The sequence below is a fragment of the Poecilia latipinna genome, unplaced genomic scaffold (assembly GCF_001443285.1).
Source record: "Poecilia latipinna isolate Pla-1442-1.1 unplaced genomic scaffold, P_latipinna-1.0 Scaffold1923, whole genome shotgun sequence".
NCBI lineage: Eukaryota > Metazoa > Chordata > Actinopteri > Cyprinodontiformes > Poeciliidae > Poecilia > Poecilia latipinna.
Genome location: NW_015114539.1, coordinates 41,672 through 57,157, shown reverse-complemented (window position 1 = coordinate 57,157; position 15,486 = coordinate 41,672). Strand labels below are relative to the sequence as shown.

The following is a 15,486-nucleotide window of genomic DNA, read 5'->3' as shown; positions in this document are numbered from 1 at the left end:
AGATGTATTTACTGATGAAGGAAAGGTCAGAACTTTGTGGATGTACTGAGTGAATAAAGATTTAAGTGTGAGAAGAGAAAACATCAATCTCCACCAACATCTAAGTATCAAAGAGACAACAACTGCAAAAGCGTAATCAAGCGTCAGTGATGAAGAACAAGAAACATGGCAGACAGGTCAGAGAGGAAACTACTGAGACATTTGAGACTGGGTTACTTTAGAAAACATTTTTCTAAGGTTTGAACAAAGAGAGCATTGATCAGAGAAGCAGCTGAGTGGATCCCAGTTCTTACACAATCATCTTGTTGCATTTTAGAAATCACACAATCCTTTACAGCGGCCTTGACCTTTAGTTTCCTTCCTTCATTATGCCACTGTGTTTTTTTTTTTTTCATGTAGGTACAACAATGTGAGAGCGAGAGCAGCTTGCCGTACTCTCTCACCTCTCTTCGCTCTTCAGCCTTTGTGTTTTCAAACCTCTTCCTCTCTGCTTATCCATCAGTGACGTCCGGTGTGAACCTAGAGACTCGCAGGTCAGTTGAACCGAAACCGATTTCTTGGGGAAGTGAGAACCACTAGAGACAAACTGAGTAACTGAGCCCCATTCCTGACATCTGGGTTAAATGTGTTTCAGTCGTCTGACAAGAGTCTGGTGGATCTTTGTGAAAATCCCCAGCGAAATCTACCACTTTGAACTGCAACACCACCTGCAAGACTCCTGTCATTACTGTGAAAAGTAATGCAGGAGTCTGTCACACCACCGTAAGTAAATCAGAGCTGTCCAAATCCGTACAAACTACATCAAAGTGATACATGTGGTTGAAAACCGAAAGGTGGCAAGACTGCCCCCGTATAGAGCTGAGGAGGATCAGACTTCTGACAAGGACATTTGGAGGCCATCTGGAGGTAGAAACCAGAAAGCTCTTCTGCAGTGAAAAAAGGTTGTTCAGGCATCTGGTCAGGATGGCACCAAGGAGCCTTAATCTTTAAAACTTTAAGTCTTACTTTAACCTTTAAAGTAAGACTGGGAGGAGATTAGGGCAACGCTAAAATCACTGGAGAGACCATTTTAATGGATGGATGGACAGATGTTAGAGGATATTACACAACTCCAAAAAAGTGTTTTAAAGAACTCTCACAAATGTTACAATATGATCCTGATGATGAATTCTGATGGTATAGACACTTTGTTTTATAGCAGAAATCATATATAGAAACAGAAACACAAGAAGTGTTAGCTTGTGAATGAAATCCTGTGACAGTCTTGTAAAATAACTGGGTGACAGTTTCAGGATTTTCTTCAGCAATAGTAACAGTTTCAGGGACTGCTATGCACTTACTTTATTTATCAAACGTTTAAAATGTGTGTTCCCCAGAAAGACATTTATGTTTACACGTCATGCAGGGACACGTTAAAATATGCAGGACAGAGAATAATGAGAGCTACGGTGTAGCAGGAGAAACAGCAAACAGAAGGTCCTCTGCTTAGGCGAGACCAAAACACAACTTTGCAGCCCACAAAGTGGGTGGCAGGAAAACTAAAACTCCACATCATTTTGAAAACACTGCCCTCACCATAAAAGATGGCGGCGGCAGCATCATGCTGTGTGGATTCTTCTATTCAACAGGAACGGAGACGCTGGTCATAGTTGGTGGGATGAAGGATGGAGAGGAAGACAACGCAAGGCTTTTTGAAGCTATAAAGACTTGAGACTGGGGCAGAGACCCTCCAGCAGGACAACAACACTAAACACACAGCCACAGCGACGATGTTTAAAACCATTCTTTTTCCTTCCACTTCATTTCTATCCGTGACTTTGTGTCGATTTATCACATGAAGTCTTGATAAGACACAGAACGGTTTGTGTTTTCGTTACAAGCAAAAACGTGGAAAGGTATGTGAATACGTCTGTAAATAATATCCAACGTCTTGTATTTCTACTTGTACTCCATATCAACACATCATGTCACATCAGATACAGATTTAGTCGGTTTAGAGAGGTATTTATTTAACTGACGTACAACAAATGAAAGTAAAGGCAGTCTGCAGGCACAGGAGGAACTCTGAGTTTCATAAACGTTATGACTCACAGAAAGCGACAGTGACTTTATTTGAAATCCCCTGAATCTAACCACCTCTTCTACATAAACTGCTCTATATGATTGGCAACTTTGAAAAACATATTTTTTAGTGTAACAACACAAATCGATCACTTTCCCATTGAGACAAACCTTTACATTTCCCTGTGATGAAGTCATAAAACATCAAAATCGACAGCTACATACATAAAAAAAAAAAGGGGTGTCAACTCAAAAACATCCTACCTTTTTCAACTTTGCGTCAGAAATGTGTTTCTGGAGGAAACGCTGTGGAAACGCTGGAGGTCATGATGAGGTTCAGACTTCAGCTAGAGACGATGCGATGAAAGGAGGACTTAGTGGGGAGAGGAGAAACAAAGGTGGAGACTCAGCCAGCATTCAGAGGGGTCAGGACCAGGGAGGACTGGCTTTGATTGGAGGAGGGACAGACAGAGACAGAGAGAGACGGCAAGTGAGAGAAAGAGAGAGAGAGAGAGAGAGAGAAAGAGAGAGAGATGTTGATGAGCAGAGGTAGGAGGAAGGGTTTCACCTACTTCACCTTCTCCATCTGAACTTCCTGCTTCCAGGAGCTAAATCTGCTCAGTCTCACATTTCTCTCTCATTATGCCTTACGTCTGCAAGACAAATATATAAACTGCTTTAGACCAATTTGCCTTTTTTTAATATATCATTTTTATTTTATACGTAACTGTTTTACAACCTCAAACACACGTCTTACCACTTATCTATACTACTTTTTGTCTGCTTAGTGTCATGGCGCCCTCTGCTGTTTACTATGTGCTCTACAGCAGCTCCTCACCTCTTATAATACCATTTTTTTATAACATTATATTCTATTACTGTGCTAATGAATAAATAAGTAAAAACAAATGGGTTTCATTTGTTTTTGTTTTGATCATTTGTTTATTTACTTTCTTGAATCTTGACCTATAAGTTTGTTCGTTTGTGTTAGTTTATTTAATTGTTAGTTTTGTTCTTTGTGCTTTTGAATTTTTTTTATTAGTCTTATTTTCCCCCCTCTTAATTTGTAACTTCTCTGACTCCTAGTTCATCTCTCTGCTAATTTTTCACCTTCCCTCAGCTGCTGTCCATCACACGATTCTCCTTTACCTGCATTTTCCCTCAGCTGTTCCCAGTTGTCTCTGTTTAGTCCTTCTAGTCATTTCCACGTTCTTCTTCACTTGTGCTGTGATTTATTTTATTTCATCATCAAATACTCAGTTTGATTATTCCAAGTTCTGCATTTTGGTCCAGACTTAAACTCAGATGCTACATTGTGTGATCAGAAAAGAAAACTGTGATAAAGACTTTTTTTTTTTTAACATTAAATTTTATCTTTTATAAATAGTTCAAGCAGAACAGAAAAATTGTGGCATGCTTAGAGTAAAAATCATATTTTTGTAACACCTTGAAGTCACGTGGATCATAACTGGGATTAACAGAAACCAAATGTTTGGCTGAATGGTTGTAAGTTGTTGTATTTACAAGCCTTTTATGCTGTTCATAAATCAAAACCTAACAGCAGAGCTTCACATGGACTTATCTAATGATTGCTTTATTAAGTAGAGCATTACAACCTTGCAGATAAGTAAATATATTTCCTCACTTTCTACAACCACTTTAATATCTTTGTTTGATCTGCGCCTACTGCTCACTGAGGCATTTCATAGAAAGTTATCTCTTTGCTGATACAATGAATCAATATCATAATGAACAACAACATTGATGTAAAAAAAAACAACTTTATTTCTTTAATGAATACCCATTTTCCTCTGCTGGTTGAGTTCAGAAAGCTTAAAATTCAAAGTGTATATATTGTTTGCAACATGCATAATTTTCACAGTCTAATAGCGTGGTGCTGTTTGCTTTATACATAGTGTGGAAAATGACATGAAAAATGCACTACCGATACAAGTTTCCTAGATATCACTACTATAATAAACTGAAAATTTTCTCTTTAATATGTTGTACACAAACACACATTGGATCAAACTTTTCACCTCTTACGGGCCACTTCAGATTGCTTTGCTGTACTTCAGGTCGAGTCAAAACAATTCTCACTAAAGTCCCCTGAGGTCTTAAAGCACGAGGAGTAAGTTTTAAAGTGTTTTGTCTAAATGTTTGCGTAAAAACTATATTTTTTTCTTGTATCATTAGACAAGCTATCCTGTTATTCATGGATAGCTGCCTGCAATTATCTGTGAATACCTGAAACTCTCTTAGAAAACACATACAACTGATTATTTGAACAGTTCAAACAGGATATTTACAGTAAAATGCACCCTGGAAACCATCTTAGCAGAAGTTAACTTCCTCATTTCTGCTCTAGAGGCTAGAGCCAGTCATTGCGAAGAAAACGAGTAGCACTCTTGGATTGACTAATTTAAGAAACGCCAAACAATAGTGTGTCAAGTATGGGGTACCATGCCCTTTTATACGGGCTATTAATTCCCAGTTCGACCGGTGCCAGAGATTGATCCACGATGCCGGCAGTAAGTTGGAATGGTTTCCAGTGAGAGTTGGATCGCACCAAGTCTGCCCTTTGGACAGAAAGTCTAGGTGTAGACAAATTATTGAGGGGATTCCATTTTGGTGGCCTTAGGATTGCGTATTTGCTCTTTACAGATGATATGGTTCTACTGGCTTCATCAGATTACGATCTATGAGGCAGCCAGAATGAGGATCAGTGTCTCCAAATCTCACCCTGCCTCCCCAGTTCTTTGTTGAGAGGCAGGGTACACCCTGGACAGGTAACCCTTCAATCATATCGCGGCTTCATTCTAGGAAACCATTTCACTGATTATATCAGGGAGGCAAAGTGGGAACATGGTTTTGAAAAATGGAAATACACAGAGGTTTAATGTAACAAACAGCATGATTGTGCTAAAATGTTTCCGCAAGTGTATAGTTATTGAGAAAAAGAAATAATTATAACTCTGTTAACAGAAGCTCTTAAGACGTGTGCGATTTACCAGCATCTATAAATACCTGAACATCCTCAATTTACGACCAACCAGTCAGATTTATTATTTTATGCCATGTGTATTGATTTGCTACCGATCAGTGACTAAAAATATGTTGACTTTAAGTTGTCTCCTGTTCCCCAGCTGGTGGCCGGCTCTTTGATGCTGTTGCTGATGGTGGAGACTGTTGTCCTCCTGTCCTGAGGAAGTTCTGGAGTGGGCAGCTGCCATTCGACGAAGACCAAGTAAAGACAAGAACCCAAAGGGCCTCCAATAAGTGGAGCCACTATTGGGACCCAGAACCAGTAATTGTAACACCTGAAAAGAAATCGCAGTTTAAAACCTGAGGAAAGAGCTTCAGGATCATAGTTTCTGTTTGTGAAAAACATAACAACTTGTGAATGCTGCTTTGTAAATTTGCAGGGTTCTTAAGTTCATTTGAAGAGCTTTGACTGGAAGAAACAGACATTTGATTATCAGTTCTCTGAAGAGGTGGCATGTATCTTTCAGAAAGACACAATTTTCTGAGAAACAGAAAATAATGTCTGTTTATCTCAGCTGTATAAATATGTGCTTTTCTCTTTAGTGTGAAATTTTATTATACATAAGCAAAAACAAGATAAAAGTTCTTACGTAAAGACTTCGGTTCCCCAGCCTGCAGTCAGAGTGAAAAGGCGTGGCCCCAGGTCACGAGCGGGATTTATTGCAGCTCCGCAGTTAGCCGACATGGACATGGAGATCCCGAGGACAATTGTTGCAACTATTGGAGGAATCAGACCAGATGGAGCGGGGGTGTTCCTCTTTTCCTCCAAACTCACGATGCACAGCATCAGTAACAAAGTCCCCACTACCTGAAGACAGGAACATTTAAACGTTTTGCTGATGGTTGGTGAAAAATTGACAAAGCAATGGTTTGATTCTGGTAAACTCGTACTTGATCAAGGAAACTCCTCCCTAACGTGAGGTACTGGGATGGATACGTTGCAAATATAGATGCTGTTTCATTTGGGCCATAAACAGTCAACACGCCTCCACTAAACTCCATTATAGCATCTGCAACAGAAACATTAAAAAAATTAACTGCAAACATTGCCTGAATAAAAACATTTTCTGATGTGAATGCAAACAAACCAATTCTGACATTTCAGAATAGCCTTATATAAAGTGTCTCAAGTTACTCCATGAAGTAGGAGATTGCAAAAAATATTGGTGTATTGAAAACCTCTGCCAATAATTTTCACTTTCTAATATGTATTTTGAAACGTATTTCATTTGTTTGTTAATTTAGGTTAGTGCCAATCTCTTATTACCATGGAGGGCAATGGGAGAGGACAGTTTTCTCTCAGGAAATCTGCATTTAAATATATTGAAATGAAATGAGAAGTAATAGACACCTGAACAAAGAACACCCAGGACATTGTAAGATGTAGGATTTCATGTTGGCTGACACTGCTGTAGTCTACTTTTGTAGACGTTTAAAACCACTGCTGCAGACAGATTTTGGTTGGTACAACGATTGGGCTGCACTTCAGGATGTTGGGGTGGCGTTAATGCAGAACCTAGTCCAGTTAAACCTGTTCAGGGCTGTTGGTTCTGAGCTTGATTACAATGGACACAATATCCCAGGCAGTGGCAGGTACAACACGTCAGATGGAGAAAGAACGAGTTCAGCCTCTTTCTTTAGAGATCACTGAGTTTATATGAGCCCAGTTAGACATTAGAGAAGCCAGAACGAAATCCAAAGTTGATTGAACCTCCAGAAATTTTTTAAATTCAATATTTCTTTTGGTCAATTAGCTTTTAAAAAAAAACAAAATAATTTTCATGATGGGTTTCTCTGTCCCTATTTCAATCATCTACTTCAAGAATCTACCATTTAACTATGTCAGTTACTGAGTTTGAAGAATTTTCTTGAAGGATTATTCTTGGTTCAGTACTTGTTTGTTTGCATTCACGCTGCTGGTAATAAATCAGAGCAGGTTTGTATGAAGATAATCCAGTGATTACAGAAAGACCAACCGTAGTAAACCATGAAGGCCAGCGCCGATGCCACATATGCCCCGAGCACTTGGGAGAGGCAGTACGGTACCAGCCTCCCCCACTTCACCTTCCTCAAGACACAGAAACTTAGAGTGACTGCGGGGTTCAGATGGGCTCCTGAGGGCGAAACGTAGGAGAAGTGAAAAAGAAAGTTACAAGAATCTGATGGTTTATGAGATTATCTCCACAAGATAAATAAGTCAGTCAAAAGAACGCTCTTAAAAACTTAACGACAATTTTATTTATTTTTTTTTAAAGATTTCCAGCGATACATTTGAGGAGTAAAAGCAATAAATCTCATCTTATCGAGAAGAATAAGCAACCAGCTACTGCGCAGCTGGTTTTAGAAGTGATATTTTAATAACTGTACACGTCAACCAATTTAAATAGTGATGGCTAATGTTAATTTGTGATATATTTCACCTGAGATCCCCTTGGTCAGGTACATGGCTGACATCACCCCCACAGAGAAGGACATGTTGATCGACAAATATTGACCTTTGGTGTCTCGGCTGGTTTTTACCTGCGCTGCTGCAGAGCAACCAAATAGCTGCATGGTACACAGAGAGAGGAGCTGAAAATGGTTGGAGGCAAAATTATTTTGCAAAGCTCAGGTTAAGAAATGAATATGAGGGAAACATGATTTCAATATCACTGCTGCGCAGCTGAGATAAACCAGAAAGTGAAACGGTCGCCTTTTACACAACATTATGCAACCCTTAATTTAAAAAGCTCCAATGATGTATCGTTTCTCACGCTTCTGACCACCATGAAGCATAAATATGTGAAGACACAGTGACTTTAACTTGAACGCTGAGTTTTAGTCAAACCAGAGTAAAATTATCCAAAACCTTTACACCAAATACTCCAGATTGGTTTGGTGTGAAACAGAAATTTGCACACTGTTAAATACAGTGGAGGAGTTGCGATGATGTGGTTCAAGAGGCTCTGACGCCTTGTAAAAGTGGACGACATTATGATCTTTAAAATACCAAGAGATTTTAATAAAGATCATGGCCCATATTCTCAAAAAAAATCCTAAGACTAAAAGTGGAGCATAGTGACATCATTTTTTTTTAGGAAATATCGTGGAATATCTATGATTCTAAGATTTTTCTGTAGAGAATATAAAAGTAAAATAAAATAAAAGTTATTCCCAAAGTTACCCTTTAAGAGCTCCTAAAGAGACAAAAATGCTAGCAGTAGCGAGGAGCTTTTTATTTTTTCCGTGAACCTAAGAATGTCTTAAACAGAGAAGACGGAGGAAAGTCTGACAGGAGAGATATTCTCCGTAATATGGCACTGCAATCCTGTCCTGTTTGTTTTTCCTTTTTGTTTTGCCATATCAAACAAGCTTATGCAAGCAGGCAATCATGATGAACTGCTGACAGCTGTTAATATCTAATTAATGATGTAATAAAATTACCGACAACAAGATATATTGATGCCATGTGGCAGGCAATATATTAAACTTTATTTTATCATCATGATACACTTTTCTTAATCCAGACTACATATATGATCGGTTATATATATATATATATATATATATATATATATACCTAGCAACAGCAAATTCTGCAATTATTGAAAGTAGTTTAAGAGTTGGTTACCGATTATTCTTTTGGATAAAAGCAGATGAAACAAGTTGAATGGTTATTTACAGGTTTAAGAAATATTAATACATCTCCAGTGTTACTCACCATCAAGACAAATGTTCCCAGGAACTCAGCCATACATTCTCGGACCAAGGCGCTCCTCAGCCTCAGCGTACGCAGCTTCATCGTGACTTGACTGTCCTGGGGCTGAATCGCTCTGAGCATCAGAGGGTGTGCGGACCGTATCACTCGTCTCTTCTGGTTTGCCTTAACGCCCCACTGAGTTGGATAAACACTACGGGCTATAACTTAGTTATTAACCGCGGTGGACTCGCTGTCACAGATAATGTGATTTGCTGCTTCTGTCAGAAGGTTGCTCAATGTGAACAGAGTCCATAAATTTTCAGATAATAGAATAGAACGGACCTCACAGAGGCTGTTTAACCCACACCGTGTTTGTCTTGGAAAATAAAACTTTCACTTATTTACTAGGAAGAATGAACTGATGATGAAGGTTTCTGAGCAAGTGTTATACTTATGGAGCAGATAACGGAGTTTTCAGTGAAGATGATTTTTCTTCTCTTTTCTGACCGAAACTCCTGTGAACCAGGTTTGATTTAGGGACAGAGGTACCAATTAACCAGAGATGGGAGAAACTTAGAGAAACTCCCTGCAGGAGAGAGATGGGTGGAAAGCACCGTGTACATAACTGATGAGATATAAAAGGAGAATTGTATTTGTCAAGTTTCACTTATTCTACCTTCTTCTGTCTTGCTTTTCTTTTCTCATATGCTGATATTTACTCTGATTTTCTAAATAAAATATCTAAAGACAAATGCACATTTATCTGTGCATTTGCACCAGTGTATGCTCTCTCCCAAAACGAAAAAGATTTTTCCTAAACATGTTTTACAACCTGTCAGCAAATTTCTTAATGTTACAGAAGTGAGACAAAAAAATTAGTTCACAGAGATTTCTTTCCTTATTGTATGCGAGTATAAAACAAGTTGTTTCTGTCCACTTACAGGACAGAAACTTACTGTATGACCATCAGAAAACTTAAAACATCTTCTAAATGCTCTCTTTGCAAACTTAATATACAACGGAGTATTTCTTTTTCTTGACCATTTTCTTGTTAGGCATAAACTGTGTATATAAACAGTTCAGAAACACAAACATTTTAATTTGATAACTTTTATTGACTCAGGTATGTATAATATATAAAATTCATCTTTACCTTCTTTAAAACGTATGAATACACGAATACTTTAAATTTAGAGCTTTCCAAGATTATTTTAGAGCAGGAAAACGATTTACATCAATATAGTTTACATGAATTTACATCAGTGAATTTAAGGGGCTAATGTCATAGAAAGAATAACTGTCTGGCTGAACTCTGGACTCCTGTAACCCTGCAGGGTTTTAAAACTGTTATCGCTCACAGGAGGGCTCCTCTGAGTCCTTTGGACGAGTACATAGCAGACAATCAGACCGTTCTGTTTGGAGTTGCTTATCTGTACAGTTTGTTCTTATCATTAGACTCTCACGGTGTGAAAAACCTAAAGAGCAGCTGCTTACAGACTTTTGAAATATTGATATTTTTATGCAAATGATGGAAAAAGAAAAACTATAAAGCGATAAGGTAATACCAAGCAAACCTGCTCACCATGAAAGCCCAAAGAGGGCTTTTCTGCACAATTTCTGCTGGTTTTCAGTTAAATTACATAGGATTTATGTCAAATTACAGGTAAGGTTTCTAGAATATATTGACCACGATCTGACTTCTTTTATGTCACTACAATCTGCATTTCATACAGACCATAAATTAGATTAAATGAAACATCAATCAACACAACTTCTTAAAAGAAAAAAAAAACAACTTACACATAAATAAACGTTACAGCATTCTTTATTGTCAGCATTGTTCCACTGTTGTGAAAATATTCATTACTTGAAACAAAACATCCAAATGAAATCAATTTTCAAAACTTGAAGTGACAATGTAAGAATTTAAATTGTGAACAATACAGCACTCTTAATTTTTTATACATTTATTTAACATATCTGTCATATTTTGAATACATTTTATGGACAAAGAAGAAAGATTAAATGTGTCTTTACACATCTGTTTTAACACAGTATGCAATGGCATGTGCAATTAAACAAACGCATGCAAAAAGGTCTATTAAAAAAACCTCATTTGAACAAAAAACCTGTCAGTTGCACACCTTCACAGCAACTTTAGTCGTAATTTTAAAATCATATGTCTTAAAGCAAGAAATGACTGGTTGTGCAGATATGATTAATTTCTCTGAGTTAAAACAAAGGAAAAACAAGTGCAGCACTATAAACATCTCAATGACCTGTAGAAAAAGTTGTACTCATATAAAATATGCTTGTAGAAGACGAGTTCTAGTTTAGTCTCTCTCTATTTTAGACATACTAACATAGAATGTGAACATCTGGGAAGCGTTGGAGTGCCAATTTGAAAAACTTTTGTGATAAACCTTTAAGGTTTGCTTGCACCTGCATATTCATATTCACATTCACACACTCATATTCAGGATTTAAGGAAAATTCAGTACTCCCTCTGTCAGCAACAAGCGTTGAGCACCTACTTCACACCACAGGGAACTAATTCCTCACTTTCTGCACACACAGAAAATGCAATATAATAATCACTCTGGACTTCACCAGGAGATTAAAAGAAACTTGTTGGTTTCTGGTGCTCTGACATTGGGAGCATGAAATTAATTTAAATGTCTTGTTATTCATTAAAAAAGTATGAATTTGTCACATTTAATGAAGCTTATATGACATCTTCCAGAGAAGACTCTGAGACACAAGCTTGTATGAATAAAAGAAAATACATTATTTCAAACAAGCCCACTATATATTTTTGCTTGAGGCAAGAAGAATCTAATGATTGAATTGTAGAAATGATCTTCTTCTCAGATCTACTTGTAGCCTGCAGATGGCCTCCAATGTTTGGTTTTGGTACCAAACATTGGAGGCACATGAGCCCACTCTCTATGCAGAGCTCTGTGTGAAGACCAAAATAAGGCTTGGACATCTGTAGTTGTTGACTTTGCGCAAACGTTCAGCTTTTCACACCACAGCATCTCTTGACCCCACTCTACAATTTAAAGTGGCCAACCACTTTGTGGCTGAGTTGCCAACTAACTCAACTGCTACCACTGATATTTTACTGTGGAATATGTAGTTGCAGAAAATTTAACAGCAGAACATATTGCACAGGTAGTCAACATTTTAGCATTTGTTGAGTTTAAAGGAAAAGTACAGTCCCACATCACCATTTGTAATACTGGTTTTGTCACATAACATGAATCAGGGAACATAAACGTAGTAGGGTGCTGCAGTTGACATTGAGCTTAAACATGAGACTGGTCTTGTTTCTTAAAAAAAAAAAAAAAAAAGATTACGAGTGAATAGCACCAAGTGGCAGCAGGTTCAAGAATGGAGCCCTGTGGTAGAAGTAGTTAAAATCACTGAAGCATACAGTACTGAAGAGTCTCAGTACCAATAATCACCACTAAACAAATTTCCTGTTCTTCTCCTGACTTGTTGGTTCTCATGTTGGTTTGAGTTCTGGTTTTGTGCTATGGTTTAAATGCAGTTTAGTTTTCTTGGTTTCTGATTTTCTCAGCCGGTTTTGTTTTATTTGACAGTATTCCGAAGAATTCAGTAACTTGTTCTAGTAATCTGTTTTCGCTTCGGTTTTGGATTACTTTGGTTCATGCTGGGGTGTATTTTACAGTCTTCTTGTAAAAGACAGCAGCAAGTTGTTAACATATTACAGTAATTTACTATTAATTGTTCAGATTAACATGAGTTTTTGATGCAACCGATGCATATTGAACTGCAACTTTCAATTGTAGAGAAGTACAGAGTAAAACTGTTATGTTACCTCAGCAATTTTACAGTAGTTTTTAAGTAGGATTAACGCAGTTCATTGACATAACTCAGGAGATGATTGTGTTTTACCTGCAGAGCTAAATACTTCATCTTTGTAAAATATCACCAACCAACTGGAACGAACAATTAGTAGTTATTTGCATTGGCATGAAGGCTTAAAGGTCTTTCACTAACATTTAGGAATTAAAAACATGTCGACTTTGGTTCCTCTTCTTTTTCCCACAAAGCGACGGACTGCTTGATGCTCGGACTGATGGAGAATATTTCTGGGTGACTCTCCTGTGGTTCATCAGGCAGCTGCCATTCGATGAAGATCAAATACAAAGAAGTGCCTGTAAGAGCCCCAATAATCGGAGCCACAATTGGTACCCAGAACCAGTAGTTGAAAGACCTGAGGAGAAATAATAAAATTACAAAAATGTTCAAGATTTAAATGTTTGCCAGGTAGCAAGACATTATCAGTGTTGTAAACTAAGACAAATCTAAATGTCCATGGGACAAAAAAATCACAATCAGCCTTTCTATAGATTTTGAAAGCATATTAGTCAACTTAAAATGGACTTTTCTGATGTAAGACTTTTGAGACGTGCTCTGAAAAATTTAATCTGCACTCTGATTTTTTTTTTTCTTGACCTAAGGAAATTACTTTAACAATATCCATATGAAATGGATGTGTGGGCTCTCACTGGTGGAAAATGGATAGGTTGCAGTAATCATCTTCCTAGACACCCTTTCCAGTCCAGGCAATAATCACTTTTTAATAATCACTTGTTAAACTGAATTATAAATAAAACGACAAGAGCAGCAGCTTTTCTTTGCAAGTGTTGTAAATAATGAGTCAGCAGCGGAAAGCCGCACCTTAAATCTTTTTGGAGTTTTGCCCTGAAACTGAAGAGTCAACACACGCCGCCTTGAGCAGATAATATCTGGTGAGCCAAGTATTTGTGGAACGAGGCTCTTAAAATCCTATTCACAGCTTGTGTTGTGGAACAAACAACAGATTCTTATCAGGCGTTGAGTAAAACAGTCACTCATCTTTCAGATCGCAACTAAAGAGCAAAGAGTTCCTATAAATGTGTTAGGTGTTCATTCTTCAGTTGTCTGACTGCTGAATTCGAGGTGAATGAGCAAACGCAGGAGAACGTTCTTACGTAAAGACTTCGGTTCCCCAGCCTGCAGTCAGCGTGAGGAGGCGTGGCCCCAGGTCTCGAGCGGGATTTAAAGCAGCGCCACAGTTAGCCGACATGGACATGATGATGCCGAGCACGACGCCTGCAACTATGGGAGCAATCAGATCAGGGGGAGCGGGGGCGTTCCTCTTTTCGGTCAAACTCAGGATGCACAACAGCAGCGTTCCAGTGCCCACTACCTGATGAAATTAAGATTTTAGAATCAAAAGAAGGTTCTACTACTAAAGATTTCAGTTTTCATCTTGATAAACACTGACTTGGTCCAGAAAACCCCCTCCTAACGGGAGGTACTCAGTTGGATACGTGGCAAATATAGATGCTGTTTCGCTTGGGCCATAGACGGTCAACACGCCTCCACTAAACTCCATTATAGCATCTGCAAAAAATAAAAAATAAAAAAAAAGAACAGGTTTAGCAAGAGACAAAATGATTAGGTTTATGTCTTACTTTTCTAAATATTATTACAATCTCTGCGCTGAATGTCTTAGTATTAGTTTGAAAAATAAATTAAGCATCCTTTAATGAACTTTTAATCTCTGCAGGTGTTTTATTTGATCCCTTAAATCCTGTTTCAACTGAGCCGGTTTTAAATCCTGAAGCTCCGCTAATTATCAGATTATCTAAACTTCATCCCTTCAGACTTACTCCAGTCTGCTGCAGATGTTCACAGCACAGAAAAATAAATTGTGATCAAAAAAGCAGCTAGTGCAGAAAAGCTGAATCCTTGCTTTATTAAAATGGCAGCCCACTTTATTCCTCAGCCACTGTCTCACATTTTTAACTAAAGACTAAAACATGACAAAACCTCCCAAATCTAGAAGTTTTGATTTTTCTTCTTTTTCTGTAAAGAAGTGAAGTTTGGGGTCGGCATATTTTAAACCAATTTCAAAACTGTCTCATTGGTTATTGCTGCTCTTAACATTTTAAATAATATTACCTGAGCATTGTAAAAAATAATACAGTGTTGTCATTTTTATTGATCTGCCTGAGCAGTGCCAAGCAATAAAACAATTTTAATATTTTACCATGGAACCAAAATTATGACAGATGATAATGTGGCTGATCAGATAATGTGTGGGTCACCTTTTTTTTCTGTGTTTTGCAGTGATTTGCCTTATTTTATGCTTTTACTGAAACATATTTGAACTCTAATACAATATTGCTGATGGTTTTTGTACCTTAATATGCGGCTCGTTGAGGAGGTGCCCAAATATATCCAAGTTTTTTTTGTGGTGAGAAATGAGCTCATTTATTTATTCATTAAATTATTTCAAAATGTTCTGCATTTTTCTATATTATTCTATTTTTATAGAACTGATTGGTTTGGCTTTATCTTTATTTCTTCTGGGATTAAAATAAAAAAGTTGTCAGCATTTCTGACAGGTACTGCAGGAACACATACAATAATAGCAGAAAGACAAACCGTAGTAGAGCGCGTAGACCAGCGCTGCTCCCACATAAGCCCCAAAGATCTGTGACACACAGTAGGGCAACAGCTGTCCCCACCGCAGCTTCCCCAAAATGCAGAAACACAGCGACACAGCGGGGTTCAGGTGAGCACCTGGGGAGAAATAAAGACATACGTGTGTAACCCATGTTAATTTAACAAATATGAATTATAGCCTGTAGTACACTACATTGTCGATAGGTGGCAGTAAA

The 15,486-nt window shown here is 37.8% G+C and overlaps 3 protein-coding genes across 3 annotated transcripts in view; all 3 read right to left on the bottom strand.

The window, feature by feature from the left end:
* Positions 1-2,456, bottom strand: part of atp8b2 (ATPase phospholipid transporting 8B2) — a 28,973-nt gene extending 26,517 nt beyond the window's left edge. Inside the window, exon 1 of the mRNA XM_015015519.1 lies at positions 2,326-2,456. The gene's annotated coding sequence lies outside the window, so the exon portion shown is untranslated. The remainder of the gene's footprint in view (positions 1-2,325) is intronic.
* Positions 2,457-3,826: 1,370 nt separating this feature from the next.
* LOC106935174 (aquaporin-10-like) lies at positions 3,827-9,483 on the bottom strand. The gene is made up of 6 exons (XM_015015516.1): positions 8,807-9,483; positions 7,527-7,653; positions 7,083-7,220; positions 5,998-6,116; positions 5,697-5,914; positions 3,827-5,381 (listed from the first exon to the last, which is right to left on the bottom strand). The coding sequence occupies exons 1-6, from the start codon at positions 8,924-8,926 to the stop codon at positions 5,168-5,170; spliced, it is 936 nt and encodes a 311-aa protein (XP_014871002.1). The 5' UTR covers positions 8,927-9,483; the 3' UTR covers positions 3,827-5,167.
* A 1,131-nt stretch (positions 9,484-10,614) lies between these two features.
* Positions 10,615-15,486, bottom strand: part of LOC106935173 (aquaporin-10-like) — a 13,063-nt gene continuing 8,191 nt past the window's right edge. The window contains exons 3-6 of the mRNA XM_015015515.1: positions 15,251-15,388; positions 14,085-14,203; positions 13,789-14,006; positions 10,615-13,028 (exon numbers count right to left, since the gene is read on the bottom strand). Coding sequence (XP_014871001.1) covers positions 12,821-13,028; positions 13,789-14,006; positions 14,085-14,203; positions 15,251-15,388 — 683 coding nt within the window. The 3' untranslated portion in view covers positions 10,615-12,820. The remainder of the gene's footprint in view (positions 13,029-13,788; positions 14,007-14,084; positions 14,204-15,250; positions 15,389-15,486) is intronic.

What these genes read in the sequence shown, in the direction of transcription:
- LOC106935174 (XM_015015516.1), bottom strand. Translation starts at nt 8,926, where the DNA reads ATGCTCAGAGCGATTCAGCCCCAGGACAGTCAAGTCACGATGAAGCTG. An exon ending in TGGGAACATTTGTCTTGATG is followed by an intron (nt 7,654 to 8,806) that starts GTGAGTAACACT and finishes TGTACCATGCAG; the next exon opens with CTATTTGGTTGCTCTGCAGC. An exon ending in GGCCTTCATGGTTTACTACG is followed by an intron (nt 6,117 to 7,082) that starts GTTGGTCTTTCT and finishes TTTCTGTTGCAG; the next exon opens with ATGCTATAATGGAGTTTAGT.